This window comes from Haplochromis burtoni, unplaced genomic scaffold (genome assembly GCF_018398535.1).
Source record: "Haplochromis burtoni strain Fernald_Lab_line unplaced genomic scaffold, NCSU_Asbu1 Contig_72, whole genome shotgun sequence".
Taxonomy (NCBI): domain Eukaryota; kingdom Metazoa; phylum Chordata; class Actinopteri; order Cichliformes; family Cichlidae; genus Haplochromis; species Haplochromis burtoni.
This window is the reverse complement of record NW_024582433.1, coordinates 3,592-28,042: the sequence shown is the minus strand read 5'-3', so window position 1 is coordinate 28,042 and position 24,451 is coordinate 3,592. Positions and strand designations below refer to the sequence as shown.

Sequence of the window (24,451 nt, the reverse complement as noted above, 5' to 3'; positions counted from 1 at the left end):
ACGCACATGATGAAGCAAACTGACCTCCTCTTACTGGTACTTACTATTAAAGTGGCCTTAGACGAGCATGCTTTCAAACTCCTGTGTTATTCTTTCCTGCAAATAATACTGTGTGTCGACCTCCTTCTGTAGATTTGGGAACACCAAATAGAAAACCTTAAAGAGCCTAAATACATGTTTGAGATTTTATTTGAAAAGATGCCAAAAATACAATACAGCCCTAAGGTTAACAGTCCATAGGAGTGATAGAAAACAATTCCACATAAAAAATTTTTTACTTTTAAAGCTCCCCAAAAGGTAAATATTTACAGCACAGTCTCTTCTATTTGACAGCACAGTGTGCAGCAACCTGCTGTACTAGCACGTACAGTACAGCTCATTGTCAAGACGTCATCTTTAAGATGGCACACCTGCAACACCTTGCACAAACTGTTCAAACAGTAAAGCGGAAGAGTATGCATCATTGGAGAGGAAGCATACATTGGGAGGGGACCACATTGTAGCTACTCTTTCTCCTTTAAGCCAAACATCCCAATTAAGGGCACTTGAACAGAGGTAGAAAGCGGTTGTCATGGTTTGACCCCGGTCTCGCTCTGCATCAGTCTGGCTGCTAGAAAGCACGAGATGCCAAGCAGACCTACAAGGAGGTCTTAGTCAAATTGCCATGGCAACGCAAACAAAACACACAAAGCAGTACCAACCCTGCACTGAATACTGAATGCTCTCCAGTCAGGTCAAAAACAAACCCGGCTGACTAACACTGCTGAGCCAGATGATATGAAAAGGCTTTTAGACATGGTGAGGATTAAGCCAAGTGCCCGTTTCTACCTTTATCTATGATTTTTGCAACTCTTACATGAATTAATAAAAAGGGGATTTTTTTTGGACTTTTATTGAACTAAGTGGCACGGTCATTTTCAGTTTTTACCTACTGCTCTGCTACATTAACGCATTAATGGCAGAATTGGCAAAAAAATAAAATAAAAATTAAAAATGTGTAGTTACCTAACATTTCAATACATTTATTGCATATGTGCTTATTCTAGTTCATGGAAACTGGCAAGTCAAATCAAAGAAGTAGATTTACTTTTAAATATACTTTATCCAAAAAAGTGTGAGTGATCTAAATCAAAATCAAGTGACAGCTTAGTTATCCTTTATAGCTTTGCCATGTAACGTTAGGGAGACTGGAAGCAGATGCTCGCAATACAACTCAAGACAGACACCGGAGAGATCAAACACATACTACAAATAACGGTTTCCAACAAACCCATATGTAACCTGAACAGGCACATATTGAAAGACTGTTTAAACCAGAATTAAGACCTTGCAGTTATATGTATATATGTGGGGACCAAAGACTCGTGTCACCCATTAAGTATCCAAATAAATGTGAAATATGGTCACAATCTGCTTCTCTGTTGCTGAATCATAACATTGAGTAATGGCAGGAAATGTGGTTTTGCATGAGCTATAATACCACAGTGCAAGTTAAGCTTGGACTTTTTAAAACGTTACCAGTTTACTGTTCAGCATTTTAGTGTATAAAAGTTTCAAGGACGGCCAAGAAAAATGGCTTGACTGCGAAATTCTGATTTAACTTCAAGTTCAAGTAGAAACTAGTTCCAAATATGAAGAAATTCCCCCAAGGCATTGTAGAGATTTCACATTCACTGGAATAGGACTGACAGAAAACACAACAGCATATAGCACATAATGTTAAAAGAACTTTGTAGCATTTAGGTCCATGTATTTATCATGAAACTGAGCAATATTGGGTAGATTTAATTGCTTTCTACATTTTAGTTTCTATGTAATAAAGCTCAAGAGATTTTATACAAAGAAAAAATGCAAAACAATGTTTAGTGCTTTGCAACAAAGGCCACAAGCTATCGGTCTCAATGGTTTCCTGAAATGCTTGCTTTTATGTTTTCTGGGCCTGGGCTGAGCCATAAATTATGGCTTATAGTCAGACAGCAAGAATATCCTTTATCCAAAGAGCTTAACAAGATTCAAATACTGTGTAGCAATAACAAAAAAACAAAAAAACAAAAAACATACTATGCAACCAGGAGAATTGGGTTTTTTTCCTGTTACTTGGACTTCAACAGTTGCTGTAAATATGCCATGACAAGTTCACATGAACATTTTGAGAACAATATCTAAAGTTGATCCTTATGTGGCCAAAAATAATACAACACCCTCAAATAAGTGTCTTTTCTGAACCACCTGCATTTTAGTTGAGAAATGTTTCTTCTTTTGACTCCAGAGAAAACATTTTAAGCAGCTCTTTGTCACTGGAGCTTATGCTCACCATTTCACAATGTTTTATAGAGGTGTGACAAGTATGATGCAGTTAAACTGCAGTTTTGGTTAGCCTTTGAAACACTGGATTTTTAAAGTGGCTAAGAAAAATGTTTGTGAAGAGGAATGTTTGGCGAGTGAAGAACATGTTTAAAGTTAAATTAAAGAGCGCAGTGAAGGGTGCTGGAAACCAAAAATATTCACAATACTTGCAAAAAGAGCAATAGTTTCACAGTTTCTTACTGAAGACTCAAAACACGAACGTTCATATATTACTCGATGGGGAGTTTTCTATTAATACATGAACAGTATTATCGTACCATAAGAAAACTTCCCCTCCCTAACGTGACTGCACAAACTGTAAAATGTACCTACTGTGTTGTTGAAGTTTTTGCCCAGATATACTACGCCATCAGATTCTTCTCCTTTCAGTGTCAAAGTAGCATTACCATAACAAAAACAAAAATGTGATATGCCAGTGGTGCTTGACAATACACGTACTCTTGGCTGGGGTGGAAACGCTCAAAGTAAACACAGGGCCAAAAATGAGTTTCTATTATTTTCCCTTAAAGCATCACAACCCACTAAAACAACAATAACAAAAAACATGCAAAACAAGAGGAGGAAGTGAGGGGTCAGGGGGGAAAGAAAGGAAAAAGAAAGGGGAAAAAAAAAAATCATTGTGGTGACCCTCAAATGACCCAGCAAGCAGGCACGATAGATGCAGACATGCGTAACAGAATTACAGTACTGTGCAAAAGTCTTGAGTCAACCTTCCTGTTTTTTTATATTCTGTTAGGAAAATGAGAAATAAGTGCAGCAATGTATTGAAACACACATAAACATACATGAATATACAATAAGAGGCAAAAATTTGAGATTGTTCTAATAAGCTTGAAAGTCATATTCTTCAACACAGCCTGAACTCACTTAGTCAAGCTTCCTTGTCATGTCTTTAAGTAGTCTTCAGGAATAGTTCTCCGGGCTTCTTGAAGGACATTCAAAGCTCTTCTTTGGATATTGGCTGCCTTACGTTCCGTTCTCTGTCAGGATGATCCCACACTGAGGAAGCCAGTCAACGACTGATAGTGTTCCACTATGTGTTTGTCTATCCAGGTATGCTTTCACTGCACTGGTAGTGTGTTTGGGATCCTTGTCGTGCTGAAGAATGAAGCCATTGCCAATCAAATGTTTTCCAGATGGTATTACACTGTGGATCAAAATGTGTACTTCCACTGTGTTTTACAGATGGCTGTAGACACTAACTGTTGTACCTCTCTCCAGATCTCTTCGTATATACACCGATGATCTGGATGCTAGCAATAAAGTACCCAAAGATACAATTTAAAATGCACTGCCAAGTTGCCTGTTATATGTAGACACAAGATTAATTCACTCCTCACTCCATAGGTCAGTGTTAAAAGGTTCAACAAATTGGGAAAAAAAAACCAAATATTCCTCTAAAAATGTTTAGATACAAGGACTGAGTTGAAAATGGGTGAAAAAGCAGCCAATGTCCAAAGGAAACCTTTGAAAAACCTTCAGAAAGCCTGAAGAACTATTGATCAAGACTACTTTGAAAAAAAAAAATACAAAAAAGTCTGGGTCCTTGGAAGCAAAGAATAAAGCAATGAGTGGTGACTCAACACATTTAGACTGTAATGATATAATTGCACTTTTCTTCTGTCTTTTAAAGATTCAAAAGCCTGTGAAGATATGCCTAAAAAGTGAACAAACACAGACTGCCATGGATGGAGAAACAGAGACACGCACACAAGTAATATGCACAACTGGATCCCTGCTCCATAAATCAGCCATACAGTATTAAGTGATCCACTCTTCACAGTGCGCAGCCTTGTTGGAAGGTTACGTAAACAATTACACATCCACTCACTCAAATTTTTCTAACCCATCTGAGGCACACATCAATCCTGCCTTTTTTTAAAAACAGAAAATGTTCATGTAGAGCATATATCTTTTCAACACTCATTCAAAGAGCAAAATTTCAAAAAGGCATCAGAACAACAGGCTGCTGTGTTCTTGTGACCACCCTCATTTTCTTTGTATAATCTTTGAATTATGTGCATATGGTAAACATATGTAAAGTGATTACATCATTATTCCACAGCAATCTCATCCATTCAAGCAAAAATACATGCACGCTTTAATGTGATGTCAACAAAGTAAGTCTCACTCCAAATTAAGTCTGTTTAACATTGTGGATCTGTAATGAACCTTAAAATGAGCTCAAGGTCAACGCAATTTTCTCATCACTCATCTAATGAAGGAACTGAAGTAATGATTAAACTGTTGGCAGATGTTTCAACATATGTACTGCCTACCAACTTAACAGTGACCTTTACTAACCTGGAAACTGGATGCGGCTGATAGCTCTGACAATTTTACGGATGGCGCGCTCTGTTTAGACCCAGAGCAAACAGTATTGTTTGACAGATGGCACTTAATATAAAGACTTCAAACTTTACGTTTCCCAATTTTTGCTTTAAGTTATCTTGTATTTACATAATAATGTAAATAACCTAATAATTATCCTTATTGCTGTTTTAGAGGAAGCGGTGCTTCAAAGGATAGTTGCAGATTTCTGTCAGAATCTGCAGATTATACAGTACAAATAAAATGCTCACGTTTCTCCAACGTTGTCTTCCCAACAGTTTCACTGACATCTACGCTGGATGGTCAGGAAGCGTTCACGATGTCTTATCAGGCGCTTCTCCGGCGGATAGACAGAAAAATGCTTTTGTGTGGATGCGTTTTGTACTATAAGATGTGATGACAAGAAGGTTTGCTGACAACAACGCCGTTATGTCCTGCATGCCGCTATTATCATAGCTGCAAAACCTAAAAATAGACGGGGAAGCTATGCTGGCCTTTTAAATGCTCTCAGAGTTACATTGTCAAACACAGAAGAAAAGCCATTTCTCTCCTCACATGATATTCAAAGTTCTGTAACTGATCCTGCCACTAACAAATAAACAAAGTGACTGACCTTTGTCATAGAGTTGAGATTACAGTTTCAAAACAGGATATAGTGGGAACTAAATGATACTGCCCACAGAAGCACAGCTGCACTCAAAACACAGAGGACAAGTTGCTTCCTTATCATCCTACTTTACAACAGCAAAGGCTACTATAATAAAGACAACTCAGATGTCCTTGGGAAGAAATAGATTCTGACTTTGCAAACAGTGAGCTGCACTGAAGGCTTCCTTTAATTTTTGCAGCAACCACAGCAATTTGCACACAATCCTCTCACACTGTGTACCTAAACAGTATGTCTGTGTGTAGGCTGAGGCCCAGACCTCATAAACAATCATACTTTTTTAAACAGCGGGCCATCCATCAGCCAGCTCAGGACTTGAAAGGATACGGCCACTCAACTTCTGAATTTATGTGACTTCGAGTCCTAAATAGTTATTACAGATCCATTGTGGCTTTCTAGAGTTTCACTCAGTTAAGACATTTGAAGACAGGTTCTTATGCATCCACAGCACACGGTCAGCAAAGGTCAGCACACTTAGCACTATCGCTCATCAGCCGTTAACACCTATATGCCGCGTCCCCCAAATCTTTCCAGAGCAACCACGTGAGGTTCAAGGGACTTTTTCCAATTGACAAATGTTGTGAAAATAATGTCCCGTCACATCATTTTCACAATAGGCATGACCTTGGTGTGACGCATGTAAAGGTCATTGGAGATAGAGTGACAGGGGCATGAAGTGTTAACAAAAGTGTCTAAATGCAGCACTGAGTGTCACATACGAGACAAATGACACACGCACTTTTGTCAGTGACGAGGCAAATGGCATAATAGGAATGACCAGCATTCCTCTGAAGTGACTGTCATGAAGTGAAGCATGCATAGCTTGGGTGTGTGTGTGTGTGTGTGTGTGTGTGTGTGTGTGTGTGTGTGTGTGTGTGTGTGTGTCCCACATGAGATGGTGAGGGGCAGACAGAAGTCCTTCCCTCCCTGCAGTCTGAAGCCCCAAGGGGCGGGGCCATCCAGGGTGACATTGTAGTTGGTGTTCATGATGTACCTAGAAACAGAACAACACATACCAATCTCAAATCAATATTCTGAAGCTTCACTTTGGGGCTGTTATATTATAATCACACTTTCCTCTACACATGATCCAACAAAGAAGCATTTTTATAAATGCACCACTCTTTTTCTAATAGAAAGACTGGTCAAATTTTTATTCCTGGGGTTTAGGGCTGTAAGGATCGACAGATGAGGGATGAAATACCCCATCTGCATTCACATCTTGCTACAAACTTGTTTTAATCCCAAGTGTGGTGTGTAACAGAATGAGTTTACTAAGCCTGCGAAGGGAGTTAATAAAAGGCATACCCTGCACTGCCAGAGACTTGTTAGAGATCAGCTTCAATTCACTGGCAACAGTTTGATTTTCTTTTTTGCACCGCCATCCTTTTTGGCTAAATGAGACACCACCTACATCACCGTTTGGGCCAAATATGCTATTTTATGTGAATTTTGTACATGGAAATTAGTAAGAAAGTAGGACTTAATTGAGCAAAACTTACTTGGTGCAAGTAATGTAGTTCACGCACTATTATTAAGTTTCACTGGTTTAAGCCCTGCCTGTCATGCATTCCTTTTCCCCTAAAAGACTGAAGCGGCAAACATTTATTGGAAGTGAGACTGAGGTTAAATCCAGTGACATGTTACGATTTAGCGCTTCATAAAATTCATTAGACTGATTTTTGAGGAAACTGCAATGTTTGCAAAATATGCTTTTCTAGCGTGTGTGTGCGTGTGTGTGTGTGTATGTGTGTGTGTGTGAGTGTGTGAGAGACAAAATCACTGCGACTCTTCTGTCAACAGCAGTGAATCTGTCACTGTGCCTGTCAGATCGGGCAAGTCTGAAAAACCACAAATCATGTAAGAAACATTTAATCTCTACCCGAGCCAACAGGCTGACACAAAACTATGGCATTAAAGCCTAGCCCACAACCATTATATGTCACACACTGTATGTTTTAATTACAAGAAAATGAAATATGGAAGCACATTTTTTAGCAAATAACTTCAAAAACATCTAAACCCAAAAAGCTACGGTTTTCTAACTAACTAAGGGTCTGGCACGAGATCCATAACCATTCTTTGTACTTGAATAACTTTCTCTTTTATTACTGGTTTTCATGGAGAAGATTTCCCTTTAAGGACATAACCTGGCAGCTGAAACACATCAGAGAATGTAACTCGTACTGTGTACAATTTCATTGCCTGGCATGAAAAAGAGGCATAAAAAAAAAAAAATTCTCACATTTTTTGCATTTTTTCCCCAATGGGTATTTCATGAATAATAATGCCTTGTCATCCCAGAGCTATGCCTTTTTGGTGTCATAATTCATGCTACCATTACAAGTTCCCTAAGGGCCAAAGCAGCACCTGTTAGAACCCATCACCTGGTTAGTTGTACTAGACATAAATCAGATCAGAGTGTTGGCCTGCGCACATCATCTCATCATCACGCCCAGAGGGGAACGAGCCCTTAAAAGAAGAGGACACAAAAGACCTTTGGGAGGGGTGGGAGCCTTAAAATCATGTGTGAAAGTGATATGGAGAAGGTGAACACCTGAATAGCACAAAGCACACACACAGCAGTAGTATGCAGTATTTAGGACAGGTAAGTCAAGCTGTCACAAAACCTCCATGAGATAAACAGGGTGACTTGAAAGAAAAAACGGCATTTTAACCTCTTTTAACGCCGTTCTAAATGTAATTTTTCTTCTAAAATATATGACTGGGTTGTGTTTTTACAAAACATTAGGCTACATTTTTACATGACAATGAAAAACATTGACTGTCAACTTGGTGAACTTATTAAAACACACTCGTAGTCATTGCTGTAGTGGCAACTGTGAGAAATTAAAGGTACGTGAATTGAGTTTTACTATATCCATCCATCCATCCATCCACTTTTTGGGTATGTGGCCATAGCTCTGTTATTTGTAGAACATAATAATAATATTATCACGCCAAACTAATCAACAGGAAAAATATGCAAGTCTATATTAAGACTCAAACTGATTGAAAACAGCTGTCTGCCTGCTCAGGGTGACCTAAGGCTGAGTTGTGAGCCAGGAAGTGTATTTTTGGCTAAAATGAAAAATCCCTTCCTAAATATAAACTCCATAAACTGCATTCACCCAATTCAGCTCATCAAAGTACAGCGTCACATGAGAAACATATTTGATAAATATTCTAATAAATCATTCTTTCAGCACAAATACAAATGTTTGTCTTATTCTTTAACAATTTATTGTAACGCAGCAGAGCTACACAAACCAACAGAGCTCCAAAAACAAGAACATGAAAGCGTCTAGCTTCCTAACCTCAAAATAAGGAACTCAACCACACCTTTGACACTGCCAGAAGCTTTGTTTACTATCCCACTTGAGTTCACTTCGCTAAACCTCCAACGCTGACAAAGAAATCATTTTATGGATAGTGACAGGACACAACAAACAAATACCGTCTGTGCTACGGGAAGATCTTTGACCCAGAAAATGATGTCTTGGCAACACACATGCACACACGCAGGCCTGAAGTTTCTCAGTCGTTTAACTTATTCATTCAGTGTGAGTTTTCAGGAGTCTCAAGAAAGCAAAAATACTGCAAAACTGGTTCACGCTGACTGAAGTCACATTACCTAATATGGAGAGAACAAACATTACGCTCATCTCATGTTGCTGCTTGTTTTGCAATCTGCAGTGATATCATGCATAGACATGAGCAGACACACCTTTTAATGTCTTCATAGAAAAGCAATTGAGTTAGGCATGAGAAAGTATTAACAAGACTAACGTCAAACCTTCTCTAAACTGGTTAGGGGACAAATTTGAGCCTTTTTTTTTTTTAAATCGTTCAAGTTCCTATCACAATGCTGCTTTCGGTCTGATAAACATTTCAGCACAATCACGCTATCAAGTTATGGCTCAGGCAATTGAATGTACTTAGATGTCATTTAACTTCCTGGATCTTAACCACACAGTCTGAACTCAAAGGTTCCTGGATTTACATTAAACAGTAAAACTTGTATGTTACTGCACATGTGGCCTCACAAAACCTGTGAGCCAAATCACACTTTGACTTACATTTAGATCTATATGTAACTCCAAACATCAGTTCCTGCTTGTAGCAAGATTTAAAAAGAAAAAAAAAACATGGCAGAGGCTTCAAAATAAAAAGCTCAAAATGAAAATTCCATTCATGGTAGGAAAGCAGTCTCAGTTACGAATCACACACATTGAATGTAAATAGCATTCACAAACTGCTTTCCCAGCATGTCAAACTACAGCTGTGTCAAGTCTGGTTTCCTACATGTGATCTCCAGGTAACGCGGTCTGAAGAAGGAAACTTTAAACGGTCTGCACGTCAAACGCTTGTCCTGTGCAGTTACTGCAAGATATGTTGACTCACTTAATTTGAGTATGTTTGCATTGTCACACCCAGGCAATGGTGATCACATGAAATTGTTCATACTCAAATGATTGCATTTTGCATAAATAAATGACAATGTCAAAATTAAAAGCTACTTCTTATCAAACATGCAACATTCTAGCCTGCTTTTCAACATGCACCCTTTTAATTTAGCGTGCTGCCTCACAGTGCGCGATGAGTGCACTAGTAGTAACAGCTACGGTTGTTTGCACCCATGTGTCCCCTCTGAAGGAGGTAAGAGAAGCGAAATGAAGCCGAACCAAAAGTCTCTTAGCAGCTCTCAGACACAATAAAGCACATGTTTAATATAATGGTGAATATTTCCACATGGACTTTTAGCCTGCTTGAAACCGTTCTCACGCAAACTGGGTAAAACAAATGCGTTACTCCGTTTGCAGGACTGAAAATTTAAATACGGTTATTCTTCTTGGAAATGCTTTGTAACGGAAACATGAAGCTGTAAAATAGCGAGCGTAGCTTTCTCTGAATTGTTACTAGGAAAACTGGCGAGATGTGCCGCGCAGAACTCACCTTGCTGTGTGGAGCCGGGTTTGGTGGTGAGAGAGAAGCAGCAGTGTGTTTAGTCCCTTCTCAGCTTTGAACAACTGGACTGAGCGGAACTGAAACTTCCGCGTTAAAGCCAAACCTATGTGGCTACCGGGTAGGAGGGCTTTAGCGCGCCAGGCGGTTCACTGGGGGCGACGCGGCTGCCTGCAGGCGTGGGCTTGTTTAGTGCTGGGGCAGTGCAGGTGAGTGGCGGTGAATAAAAAGCACAGTGGATGAGACTGCAAGTGCACACTTGATAACTGGTGGTATGCGATACTGCAAAACTCGGTGCTGATACCAAGTAAATACAGGGCCGGTGTCACCAATACTATTACCAATACCGTAAAAAAGCAGCTTATGTAGTGCGTCATGATTTATGACATGAATCGTCACAAGTTCTGAACACATTTTAATGACCACGACTTAAGACAAGAGGCTTTTCAGGGGTTTTTCTTTTTATGTATTTTGAAATGTTTCTTTTTTTCTCCCTGGAATGTAAACGTGTCTGTCTCTAAAGCACTTTGGCTCAACTTCTGTTGTTTAAGTGGCTATAAATAAATTAGATAGAACAGTCAACACAAAAAGTTTTAGACTTTTCAGTGAGCTACATACTGAACTTCCTAGAAACTTCCTAGAAGCTAAGTATCGATCCTAAGTAAGTATTGATCCTGTCCGATACCAGTACCAACGCTGGTATTGACACTATCGATATTTAGATCAAATCCTCCACCTCTACAGTTACAACAGAGTTAAAACTCGTGAAAGAGCCTACTACAACCACAAAAACCCCAAACTGTTCCATCTTCACAGTTTTTTTGTTTGTTTGTTTTGTTTTGTTTTTAGTCACTTTTGACAAATAGACAGTATCTAGCTTGTGTTGTATGAAAGCTTAAAAAATGAATTCATTTTTTTTTTAAAAAAGGACCCAAAATAATAGTATCACTTAAATTTGTGTCCATAGCTTCTTAAATTGGTTCATTTACAACCTGTTAACATTTTGCCTGATGTAACGGTCTAATTAACAATCATTTTACCTCTGTGGTGGATTTAGTCACAAGTGAATGCTATCAAAATATCAATAGTATCGATACCAGATTGATATTGACAGAATCAATACTTTGTTTCTGTCATTTAAATTCAGTAATGTGTGTAGCCCGTTGAATTGTGTTAAATTACTTTTCTTTTTAGGAATGAAAAAGAAGAACCTCAAACTTTCACTTCGTGAAATGTCTTTTTGTGTTTACCGTTATGCCTATTTTATGTATAGCCTGTAACACACTTAAACAAAAGAAGTTGATCCAAAGTGTTTTGGAGACAGATACATTTACATTACAGAGAAAAAAAAATACATGAAAAGCTAAAAGGTGTGTTTTGTTGTGTTAACTAATTATTGTGTAATATTAAAAAATGATAATTAAAATGTGTTCAGGAATTGCAAATGAACAGTGAGTCATGTCACAAGTCATGACAAGCTCCCCTATAAACTGCCTTTGTATCTGTATCAGTATTGGTATCAGCAATACTGCCCCTGTATTTACTTGGTATTAGATTAATGCCAAACTTTGCAGTGTCGCACAGCAGTAGATTTAGGCCTGCAGCAAAAATGAAGAAGTTAAAATAGTCTCACTGGCATTTTTGAGCCAAGGAAAGTTAGTCATTCAGCAGTAGCTGATTGTCAGTGGTTACTGGAAGGTATGAGGCTGATACTTTTGCATGATCTTATGAAAGAAATATTTAAGCATCTGACAGGGCACTGACTTCCCCTGTTGCATCACTGAGCGATGTCATCATGTTTTCCACTAACGTGTGGCGTACCAGTGTGCAGGTCAGACATGCTGTAATACATTTTGAATTATCAGCGGAGACATCAGTGTTCCCTGCTTTGCATTTGTGGTGGGAATTTTAAAAAAAAAACTGCATTAATGTTTAAAATTCAAAGTACATGTAAAATACATGTAAAATATTCACAGAGGAAGCCCACACAAATTCCTTTGTGTGAATTTAAGGCCTCTTTTTGCATTGATTTGGATTGTATAACCAATAAAGCCTTTTCTCATTTATAAATTAGATTTTTGTTATCATGTGGCTGCTGTAATATGGCAGTGGTTTAGGTTTTAGTGTTAGTGTGCCCTCTAGTGGTCAGAAAAATGCTTCACATCCACAGGCACTGTGGACTTTGACTGAAGATACCACGTGAAATACCAGGGTAGAAATCTATTTCAGAGGGTGCAATGTCATTTGAAAATGAAAGCAGAAGGGATTTGCCTAGACCTATACTTGTTTGTTACTTAAAGGCCCTTAAGCAGTTAGTATCAGTATACCCAGAGCTAAAGTTTCAGACAGGACAGAAGTGTGCCAGTATTTTATTTTGTTATCCACAATGATCCGATTACTGTTTCACAAGCCTACAGTATGCATGTCTATCATTGTATGTGTCTCACGTTTTTAGCACAAATAAAAATTACCTATTGTAATCTTGATCTTACTTTTGATAAGCATGAAACAGATTACAATATGATTTAGATTGCAGTATTTTATTTTTATACTGTAATATTTGGTTAGATACACATCTATGTTACCATTTCTAGAGGCAAAGCTTTAATCTTCACATCCTGTGAAACTGCATGTCATCTCATGCTTGGATTTTAGGGTAGGAGTTTAAGGATAACACACAGCTGATGACATCACAGGAAAAAAAATCACACAAAACGCAATAATTACAAAACCACTCATTTATTTACTGACACAAACCTGTTAGGGAGATAAGTTTGAGACAGTAGTCCAGTAATGTAATAAATGTAGGATGTAGCCTTTATTTCCCAGCATCCTGGTGAAAGGGCAGGTGATACCTTTATCCAGTGTATTTTGTAATCAGTCATTTTTGTGGCAGTGTGAATTTTTTGAACACCGGGGCGCTAACTGTTACATTTCTTCACGTCAGCCATATCTTGGAGGATTAAAAGGTCTAGTGTACTGCGCCGCTATATCTCTAACTGTAATTGAATGAATCAGGGAGTTGTTACTTTTCAGCTGGAGGAAGCAGAAAACTGTTAAAAGTAATTACCTTTCTACCTGCTCTGAATGTCTGCTTCCTCTCGCTCTCATGCATTATATGCAAAAGTGTCGACTGTTATATGCAAAAAAAAAAGAAAAATTCTTCAGTAATAAATCGATTTAAAGTAAAATAGTAGAACTGATTTATTTTGGATGTATTTTTGCTTTAGATTAAAATAAAGATACTGAAAATCATTTGCAAAAGAGCATATGGAAACCTTTATTTATGGCAGCAAATACACACATAAGTATGTGAACAAAGACTCGATGCATGTCAGTGATTGTGACAGTTCTATGCCCGAGAACACGTACTGACAAAACGGTGCGTTTGTTGTGTCTTTTGCACATAAATTCACATACTTTGACTTGCACAATGCTTCATAATAAAAATAGTTCCCAAAATACTTCCAGTGAATAAAAGCAGTACAAAAACATTTTGATCTGACTGTGATCCAAGTTGGATCAGAATGCTTTCTGTTTCAGATAAATGTTGAGTTGCAGACTAACCGTGTCACTGTCTTCCCAGTCTTAGGTTGTAAAAATCCTAATCTGCGGGATCACAAAAACTTAGAGCACGTGTCAACAAATACAAAGTGTATTCTTGTTATTCAGTGTCTTTAATGCAATCAAATCAGTTCATCGATGAGCAACACTTGTTATAAACAAATATATTTAACCTTCTAAATAATACAATATAGAACAGACTTTTACATGAAATACAGCAGTGATCATATTTTACTGAGGCATATAAATACATGTAGCCTTAGTTATAATGTAAACAAATGGATACAATTAGCTTCCTCATTCAGTGCTGTTTTAAAAAGAGAATTCTCAGTGTCCTTACAACAAGATGATAATAAACAAGTCCTCGGACACACACACACATACACGCGCACACACAAACACACACATGCAGACAAAGAAGATCCTTAACTATGCACCTATCCAGCGTTTTCCCAGTTTGAATACAATACCAGCACAGTGGCTTTGGATATCTACTGATGCCAAATATACCAAATATCTGATGCTGATGTTAAATTGACAAGCTGTATTACTCACTCTGAGAAAGAGATTGAGAAATATTATTAAATTTTTTATTAAAATGATATATCCTGGCTCTAAATGTAATGTAATGCATATATTAACAGCTTATTAAATGGCAATGGGAAACAAAGTAAGTTTTTTTGTTTTGTTTGTTTGTTTGTTTGTTTGTTTTTACATATATGGTCTTGTCTTATTTTAGCTTAGTGTGAGAGGCATTGTTATATGCTGCTGTTATTCAGAGTTGCACAAGGTTCTCATTTTCTTGCTCTAACTGTGCACTTGTGTGTCAGTTGTGGAGTGGAGCTGGCAAGAGGCTGAGATAATATTAAGTGACTAAGCCTGCAATGAAAGCTACCCAACGAGTGTTACATTGAATATAATGTGAAAGCAAGAGACAGAGAGACGCCAACAGGGAAAGCAACGATGTCAAAGACCTACAATTGTGGTATTTCACTTGACCACATTTTGTCAAGAAATAGTGCAAACATACAAAGAAAACATGTTGCTGCAACCGCTAGCAACCTCTGGCCTGCTATTGAGTAGTGGCATGGTTATGGCAGTACAACACTGAATCAAATCAAATCAAATCAAATCAATTGAATCGTGCCACTTATTTCTGCTCCAGCTTTTTGAATCGTGATCGGACAAATATCTGATCCAAGCGCTGGATTGGTGCATCTCTTTAACATTTAACAAGCTAGTGTTTTTGAAAGAAATCTTCGCACATTAATTAACTGAACATGGTTGCAAAATTGTGACTGTAATTTAACTGCAAAATGTCTTTGGTGCTCTGCAACTTTGTTATTGGAAAATAGCCAGAATACAACCATTTGGCACCCATTTTAGTCGCTGTCCACTGTTGCAAAAAAACGCATCACATACAAGTTGTGCTCATCAGCACAGACTTGATTGCAGCACGTTGGCGATCTGTTTGCATTTATAAATGACACGGCAGTTATTTGCAAACCTTGGTGATTGCAGTCAATTCAAGTCAGACCACAGTTGTTTGGAGACAGGTTCCTCCTACAATGTGACCTGTGTAATCGCCTTGTGGTCGAAACTGGATGCCCAGAGGTTAACACTGTTAAGCACTCAACCTCTGGTTGACTAGTTAGTGACTGTAACTACTTGCAATTGTTTCTTTGCTTTGCAGTTACTGGGTAACTGTTGCGTTTTGCAAGTTAGTTGCAAGAAGTTTGACATCCTATTTTTACGCTAGTGTTGCTGAACCATAAGTCAATTCACAGTTCTCTCTGTCTGCTTTGTGTAACTCCATTTATTTTTCTCAAAACAGCCTTCCTCCAAACATCAGTCTTTGAAATTGAGTGTGAAGATTACACTGGATTTTTCTTGCTCGACATTTATCCAAAGTGTGGCTGGATGAGGACTTCATATTTTTTGTGCTTTTTTTTCTTCTTGTCTAAACTCATATCATACCCATCTTTACATTTCTTTGGCTGATTCCAGATTGTCCGTATTCCTCTTCCTTCCAATATGCAATAGAAGTCTTTTAACTGACTCAGTCAATAGATTGTGATCACAACTGTTCACTGAACCTTGCTCTGAGAATTAAAATGAAATATAAATGTAAGTGTTTTGTGGGAAAGACATGTTTTATCTTCAAAGCGTTTGACTTGCCAGTAATATGAATTGGAAATCAACAGTTAAAATGATTAGGGCCTACCTTAGCTGTTCCTGGCTTCGGCTTTTCTTTCTTTTTGTGTGTTTAGTCAATGACTGACACTCTCTATCCCGCAGAGTTCCAAGGGAATAGCTGGATCCCAAAGTATGACTCTGATCAATAGGATTCAGCTCCACATCATTCCAAACATGCTACAAGACACGTATGTATATCAAGGTAAGAATTTACATCTGCATATTTACAACATGCAACTGCTCTTGTGGTAAAACTACTACAACTACTGACATATCTAACTAAACCCACGTTATATGAATGGGACGGTAATTGTATACTGCTGTAAACGGTTAACATGCTCAGGATTTTTCTCACTTTCAAAGACTAGTGCAGCATCCAGTACTCACCGTGTCAGTTGTTGTAATGGAGGAAACTATGTGCAGCTTGGAGTCTGATGACTGTCTACTCAGCACGGAGTCCCTTAAGGAGGATTCGCTGAGCGATACTGATATGCAGTCTTTCCTGCGAGCATGGGCTAGGAAGTGCAAGCAAGGTACTTTTTCTGCAAGGGTGATCCTGTTGAAAAAAAAAAACATGATCTTTTAACAAATTGTGCCATTACATTTCAGAATTAGTTTGTCAGTTAATTAGATGATCACAGTTACCTGTATTTTGAGTGAATTATGGCATAGATTACAGGATTGTATATGGCTGATGACTTGGCTATAACAGCTGGGACGGCTTTGGAATAAGGGCTGAGAATGCCTCCATATCTGATGGACAGAGATGAAACATGATAAGAGATGATCATACTTATACTGTAGCTTGAAATGCTTTAAGTAAGGGTGTTCTACTACCTGCAACTCCCTGCAAACCAGGGTCTACCAAGCTATTTTTACATATCCTAGCATTAAGTGCTAACATATCATATTTACCCAGCCCATGCTATGAGGGTGACACATGCATAGGGGGACCAAGAAAGCACAAACACTATGATGACCACAAAAGCGATCTTGGCTAGCTTCCATTCAGTTTTGATGGAGTGCTGTTGGATCAGTGTTGACTTTCTCACTTGATTGCCCAACTGCTCCACATCTCTATAAGAAGACAAAGAATTTTGTGGTCAGTAACAAATTATAAGACTTTAGAGGGTGAAATGAAGGCCAGAGGTGTGGGTAAGGGGATCTTTAAAAGCAGCACATACAGCGATCTACTGAGAAACTGGGATCTCACTTTGACATTTACCACCTTTTTAAACATCATTGCACATGCATACACTTAGTTTAAATTGAAGTCCCAAACTGACCAGGTGCATGTGAGCATTTACAGTGTGCACCGACCCTATGATCTGAATTATGTTGATGGCCGCAAATCTCCTTTTAAATTATGCTGAAGCAGGCATGTGCTGGAATGCTTTACAGCCCAGGCAGTCAAAGGGAAAGGTTATTAGTTAGATGTCTCACGAGCTTGCAGTAGAACTGCACTAATTGTCCTATAGAACAAATTGACTATGTACAGAAACATTGAGATGCATGATCCTGCCCTGATGACCTCAGACTTAAAAACTTGAGTTTAGTCCACTAAAAACTGATGCTTGGTCCCTGGGTTGTAGCCAAAAACCCGACTTTCATCACTTCTTGCAGTAGTCGCCATAAAGGTGAGTACTGTTTATTGGAAAAGGTATTTTTCCCCCCCTTTTTTTTACTGGCTTACATGCAAGCGGCCAGAATGGGACTTCCAGCAAACATGTATTAAAATGACTTCCTAAAAACAATATTAAATTATGCATATTCAGAAAAAAAGTAATATTTATAATATTGAATATTATAAATCTTTTTATCTAGATGTACCTGCTTGCTTGGCGAATTGCTAGGAACATGCAGAGGTAACAGTAGGATATAATGCCAAGAGGGATGAAGAATACGAAGCAGCACAACATCAAAGTGTAACTTTTATTGGCTGGAGTGGAGGTCACATAGTCCCATGTGCACGAGGTCATCAGACCTTCTGGTATATATGAACCTTTAGAGAAAAAAAAGTATGATAAGGTGGACGCTTACTTAAAAATTGGTAAGGAGGGAAAAATGAAGTCACTTACTCCATCCTAAGAGTGGTGCGAGGCTCCAGGCTAATGAATATAGCCACACGAGGGCAATAATGAGGTAAGTGCGTCTCGCGGAGGTCCATTGTAATGCCTGCAGAGGTTTGGTGATAACAACATAGCGGTCTATAGAGATGGCCAGAAGGTTTATCATTGAGGCGATTCCAAATAAAGCACCACAGAAGGCATATATTTTACATCCTGCAGGGGGAAAGGAAAAAAGTACGCATTTATTTATTTATTTATTTATTTTTGTTCTCTGTTAGACTGGTGAACACATCTCCACTAAACATTGTTCCACCATCAACAGATTCTAACTAAAAAAGGTGCTATATAAAGTAAGAAAGCGCATACTTTATTTATCCATTGGTTGGGAAATGTCTTCGTTACAGCAGTTAAAATTAAGTTATGATATGTAGCTCAATAAGAGATTTCAATATGATTACAATATGAACAACGTTTACGTAGAAATATGTGTAAAGGATAAAGATATTTAATATTAAATGTAAATTATTTATACAGTCATGGTAAAATGAAAAGCACAACTCTAAGGTTTTACATATCAGGACATAATAAATACAATCTGATCCTTATCATTAGGTAGATACAACCTCATATAAGCTGCAAGGACATCATTTATTTAATAAGAAACTAAGCCAAAATGCAGAACTGAAACAGAAAATGCAGTGTGTGAAATACTAAGCACATCCTTGTTGCTTCGATATGAACTAAAAGGGAAAGTATCAGCCAGGCACTGTTAATCACATGAACTTGATTAGCTGCTCATCAGCAAATGTGAGCACCTCTATAAAACCACAAGTTTGTGATAATTTGCTGGTCTGCAGCATTCAGGTTTCCCACAATCTTCCCAGAACCCGACATTGCCCCAAGGTTAGGCCATGCAATGCTTGCAGAATTCGCAAATATCTCATGAACTACATTTCTAACTATGTAGGCCTCAGTTAGAACATTAAATGTTAAAGTTCATGACAATACAATTAGAAAAAGACTGAACAAGCGAGACTTATTCGGAAGGATTGCCAGTACAAGCCTCCTGGTTTCGAGTCTGTGTGTCTTCCCCTGTTGAATCTGAACAAACCGCAAGACTTGTGGAACAATGTCCTTTGGAGAGACACGACCAAAGTGTTTGGTCACAATGATCAGTAAAAGCTAAACACAGCAAATTAGCATAATCCTCATACCAGCTGTGGTGGTGGAGAAGTGATGATTTGGGCTTGTTTTGCAGCCACAGGACCTGGGAACCTTGCACTCACTGAGCCAACCACGAACTCCTCTGTTAACCAAAGTGTTCTAGAGTCAAGTATGAAGCTAAAGCTTGGCAGAAATTGTGTCATGCCGACAATGATCCCGAGCACATCAGCGAATGATTAAATGTACAGCAGCATGCCTAAAAAAGAATCAAGGAGTTCCCATGACCCAGTCAAAGCCCAGACCTCAGTCTGCCTGAAATGCTGTGGTGGGACCTTAAGAGAGCTGCACATAAACAAATGCCCAGAAACCTCAGTGAACTAAAGCAACATTGTGAAGAAGAGTGGGCCAAAATTCCTCCAGAAAGATATACAGAAAAACACTGATACTGAAAACTACTACTTTAAGTTATTGTTGGTTGCATGAGCTACTGAGTCACGGGGATATCATAGCCTTTCACACACTGCTTCTTCATGCCGGCTCACATTTTGTTGTCAGGTTCTATTTATCTCATTCTAAGACCTGATATAATTATTTGTATTATCCTCTGATATGCAAAACCTTGGATGTAGGAAAATACCTGTTTCTCCAAAAATCCAACCCTTGTAAAGGGAATTGACAAAGAAGATGGGTGATTGTGTAATTGCCATGAGGAAGTCACTGACTGCCAGGTTAATGATGAAGAAGTTGGGGGGCGTCCGCAGCTTCTTGTTGCTGAAACACATTAAAAGCGATTAGTATCCCACAAACCAGTTTTACTGTCACACTACTCTTCATTGTAACATGACCGGCAGGGTCATGATGAGAGCTTTTGTTTGCCCTGGAGTTGTTTGTAGACATGGTCAATTCAGTGTTCATCCAATAGTTTGTATGTTATAGTCCCACTCAACAAAGGAATTACAAAGTACTAATAACACCAAATAACAGTGTCAAATACATTTTAGATGAAATGCTAGCACAGCTTCAATAACAATTGATTTTTTTAATGATGACCTTGTTACAGCCTAAGGACTAAATCAATCAGTTACCACATGTAAGTATTCGTTAAAAGTCACTTGCATTATTATTATTAATACATTTTATTGTTAACTACATTACATGTTAATAGGATGTAATTATATTTTATTTTATCTGTCATAACTAGAGATGCACCAGTTACAATTTTGCCTGATTCAGAAGTTTAACTTTATAAAACTAAGAATATGCAAACAAAAACAAACTTTTCTTCAATGGAAAATAATATTTTCGCTTTTGTCATTAGAATTTCAACCACTTGTATATATTTCAGAGGTTTTCCACATGATTTTTGTGATTTTTGACTATAAGTAAGTAACATTTATACATTAAAAAACTTCTCCACAGCTTCTTTATTTCAAGTAAAATACAACAATTGTAATGGACTATATGCTACATGTTATCTAGTGCTTAAATGATAGCTGTAGCTGCACAGTAATCACAAAATCAAAACCTGACAAGCATGTCTTTGGACGGGTTCAAATCTAGAACTTGCTTTAAGGTTACTAAAGCGCCACTGTGCTGCCCAGATATTTGTTATACTGGCTAACTCATAACTCATCTAACAACACTTTAATCTCGATGTCTTTTTTTCACTGCAACCTGCATCCACAGATATATTTTTTAATGCTCACACACCCACACACATAAAGATGGACGTATCAGAGGGTACTTCAGGCTCAGTATCTGGCCTGAGCGAACTTCAAAACAGGGATGCTAGAACTGGAGATTGAAGATGCTTGAGAAAATTTGCACACTGTGGCCTTGTCCTCCTGTGGATCCACCGCCTCCAGGAGGGTCTGTAGGGTTCTGGTGCAATGAGCATATTTAAAAGTAGAATGGAAGGAAGCACCTTCAGTTTTCTGGCCCATCTTCTGTTGAACCAGCTCCCACATTACTTTTAAGATTAGGCTTCAAACTTTCCTTTTTGACAAAGTTTATAGTTAGGGCTGGATCAGGTGACACTGAATCCTCCCTTAGTTATGCTGCAATAGATTTAGGCTGCTTGGGGATTCCCATCATTGTTGGGGTTTGTCTATATTATTTTAGGGTCTTTGCTTTACAATATTAAGCACCTTGATGTGACTGTTGTTGGAAATTGTGGCTAAATAAATAAAAGTGAATTGAATAGAACTGAATTCTAACAGATTGGTACAGTCTACATCTGCAGTAATGCGAATGCTGTACTGGGCAGCTGTGGTAAAGAGAAATCTGAAAGCAAAGACTTAAATATACCAGTTGATCTACAATCCCACCCTGATATACGTAATTGACAGAAATGACCTTCCTCTGTCTGGCCTCTCCCTTACAGACAGGATGAGGAGCTTGGTCAGTCAGCCAGGGCTCAGAATAGAGCCACCTCAAATGGCTCACTGAAATTATTTGAAATGTTATGAGCATCATCAAATCCCAATGAATAGCAGAAAATTCATCCGTCCATCACATTTTTTGTGTAACCACAATTTAAAAACACTCAGGGTGCCGTGTGAAAAGTAAATAAGACACATATTTTATAGAACACAAAAAAATTTATCAAATATTAAAATATTCCAAACTTATTTTCAGGTCCGCAAAGATGCAGCTCTAAAAGATAAGCATATTTGTTCCCATGATCATTTCCATGTGTAGGGTGGCTTACCAGTAAAAGGCATACATGACCAAGGCGTTCCCGGTAACGCCCACCGTTCCAATCACAGAAACAACGAAAGCAAAGATGTAGTGAACGTGGTCCTGGACCTCCACCAGCTGATAGAAGCCACGCTCCACGTCCATTTCTGTGACTTCAACCACACAGACGTCAGCATCAGTGGATCTTTGTGCACAACGGTTTTTTTCAGACATACACACAATATTCAGCTTTGAGCTGCTTAACTCCCCCAAAATAAAAATATTATGATCAACAACTATAATACTGCATGAGAGGCTGAAAACAGACTGCAAGACTGCAACACTTTACTTAGTTACTGTTTCTGTTCACTGCATTTGATTTTTGTGGATTAAATTGTCCACATACTTTTACAAATTGAGCTTAGAGTTTGATCAGGCCATGAAATCATCCTCAGCCTCAGTTCTTCATGTCAGCTGATCCCAATGGCAGCCCACATCCATCTCACATGCTGTTTAGGCTGCTCAAAACTATTGCACATCTCCAGCCAGCTTCGTGACTCACCTCAGACCCTGCTCTTCCTTTCATGCCGAGTCTTATTTAGTCAACACGACAACACGATCTGTCATCTGCCTGCTTTGTTATATGCTGCTGCTCTTGGTTTTCCACATACTATAATTCTTCTGACTATAATGGTCCTGAATGATTTCGAGTGACTGTTTTATGTCAATTAAAAAATAATAGTCAACTTGAATCCCTTTTTAATTTCTTTTAAAATTAGATCCCTCATTTTAAAAACACTGCAGTAAACTGTGATGGTAAATTCAGTTTTTCAGTCTAGATCAGTTTTATTTATAAAGCACCAAATCACAACAACAGTGGCCTCTAGACACTTTATATTGTAAGGTAAAGATCACTGCAATAATTGCTGAACATCAGTGTATGTGCAAGTTGATTTTGTAAACAGCAGGTGTTAGCATATAGCTTAAAGCTACACTGATTTGGGGGTAGCTTTAAATGTTTTCACACTTCCTGTTCATAGCTGTCGTTTCTTACATTTAGCACGCAGTAGGGAGTAGTTAGCACCAGCTGCATTCCCACTGAAAACTGTTTAGGAGAGTTGTGTTGTGACACTGGGTAAAACCAGTGCACTAAGTATCTAGATTAAAAACTCTATAATCTAGCTGCTTTCCCGCATGCATCTTTGTTAGTTAATCTATAGAAAAGCTCAGAGCTGAAAGCACATTTGAAAACTACTTTAGAGAGCATGTCTGTACACTTTTAATCTTATGGGTATATCATGGGGCCATGTGTATTACCAACAATGCTGCTCAAAAAACAAACAAAAAAAATAGTGAGGGGAGCTTTTCTTTCTCAGGGTTACTGAGCAGATGTATACAAGTTTACAGAAGGATCTGAGGTTGACATCATTGGATGGGGTAAGAAATCAGACACTAAAAATTTACATCTGGCATCTCGCTTTATTTTGTTCAGGTTGCTCTGATTTTGTTTTCTTTGTACATTGTGAAACTTTTTAATCCTCTTTAAATTTCTTAATTTCTTTGATTTAAGATTTAATGACAGGAGAAATTGACCATTAGCTCAGTGTCTCCTCAGTGTTGGGAAGCACACGCTTCCCTATGCAGTGGAATAAGAACTCATGTCTGTTAATATATATGCACCACAAAAATCTTTTATACAGTTCAGAGCTTTCATAAATCCGGTCATTCTCAAGACACATATTTCAAAATTGATGTCTCTTTGGGAGCTGAGGTTTATGGAAGCATAACAGCATTTTGTTTAAATGTCAAATTATAGTTTTTTCTGTAAATAAGAAATGTTTATTACACAGATGGCATAGATGAAGTCCAGGAATTTCTGATTAAACAGGGTTATGTTTTGTTAATATGTTGGAGTTAATACCATGTAATATTAACTACATCTTCAGAATAAGAAGAAGTTAGCTACCAGTAAATCTGACACTTTACTGCATTAATAATTTGATTGTTTAAGAACAAGAACAATGAGTCTGACTCATTGAAAATTAAGCTACGTGATAGCACGATATTTAATCAGTCACAGCTGTGCTGAGTCTTATTGATATTGCATAAATTGTCTTTGCAATGTTGTTTTTTTTGCACACCTTTTAAAATCCACTAAATGTGTTTGTGTTTTTGAAATGATGGAGCTGAATTTTCTTTTGTGCTATTAACCATGATCACACACATAGACATGCCACAGAGTGGGTGGAGTACACATAGACATGCCACAGAGTGGGTGGAGTACACATAGACATTCACTGTACGAAACCAACATGTTGAGCTCTTGCTATCCTCTCAGCAAAGCCTTTGTGCGTCAAAGGAACTTAAAATGACCACTTACTTCCCCACATTAGGCATCAAAGCATTGTTTCATATGAAAGGCTCAAGTCACATAAATTGCATGCACATC

The 24,451-nt window shown here is 38.1% G+C and overlaps 2 protein-coding genes across 3 annotated transcripts in view; both read right to left on the bottom strand.

Annotated features, from left to right (window-relative positions):
• The window catches only part of pdlim5b (PDZ and LIM domain 5b), a 34,669-nt gene extending 24,096 nt beyond the window's left edge, over positions 1–10,573 (bottom strand). The window contains exons 1-2 of one of the 2 annotated variants that reach the window (XM_042221676.1): positions 10,322–10,573; positions 6,257–6,359 (exon numbers count right to left, since the gene is read on the bottom strand). In XM_042221676.1, the coding sequence (XP_042077610.1) occupies positions 6,257–6,352 (96 nt within the window). In that variant the 5' untranslated portion in view covers positions 6,353–6,359; positions 10,322–10,573. The remainder of the gene's footprint in view (positions 1–6,256; positions 6,360–10,321) is intronic. The other variant, XM_042221675.1, reaches the window with a different exon arrangement.
• A 3,029-nt stretch (positions 10,574–13,602) lies between these two features.
• opn4xa (opsin 4xa) lies at positions 13,603–22,750 on the bottom strand. The gene is made up of 9 exons (XM_005941567.3): positions 22,034–22,750; positions 19,961–20,094; positions 18,169–18,372; positions 17,921–18,092; positions 17,006–17,167; positions 16,736–16,843; positions 16,478–16,646; positions 16,119–16,267; positions 13,603–15,996 (listed from the first exon to the last, which is right to left on the bottom strand). The coding sequence occupies exons 1-9, from the start codon at positions 22,234–22,236 to the stop codon at positions 15,972–15,974; spliced, it is 1,326 nt and encodes a 441-aa protein (XP_005941629.2). The 5' UTR covers positions 22,237–22,750; the 3' UTR covers positions 13,603–15,971.
• Between the last annotated feature and the right edge of the window lie 1,701 nt (positions 22,751–24,451).

Bases quoted from the DNA above. Each gene is read 5' to 3' on its own strand.
- opn4xa (XM_005941567.3), bottom strand. From the start codon at position 22,236: ATGTCTGAAAAAAACCGTTGTGCACAAAGATCCACTGATGCTGACGTC. The intron at 18,373-19,960 runs GTATTTTCCTAC...TTCCCCCTGCAG, and splicing joins TTGGATTTTTGGAGAAACAG to GATGTAAAATATATGCCTTC. The intron at 16,844-17,005 runs GTAAATATGATA...TCTGTCCATCAG, and splicing joins ACCCTCATAGCATGGGCTGG to ATATGGAGGCATTCTCAGCC.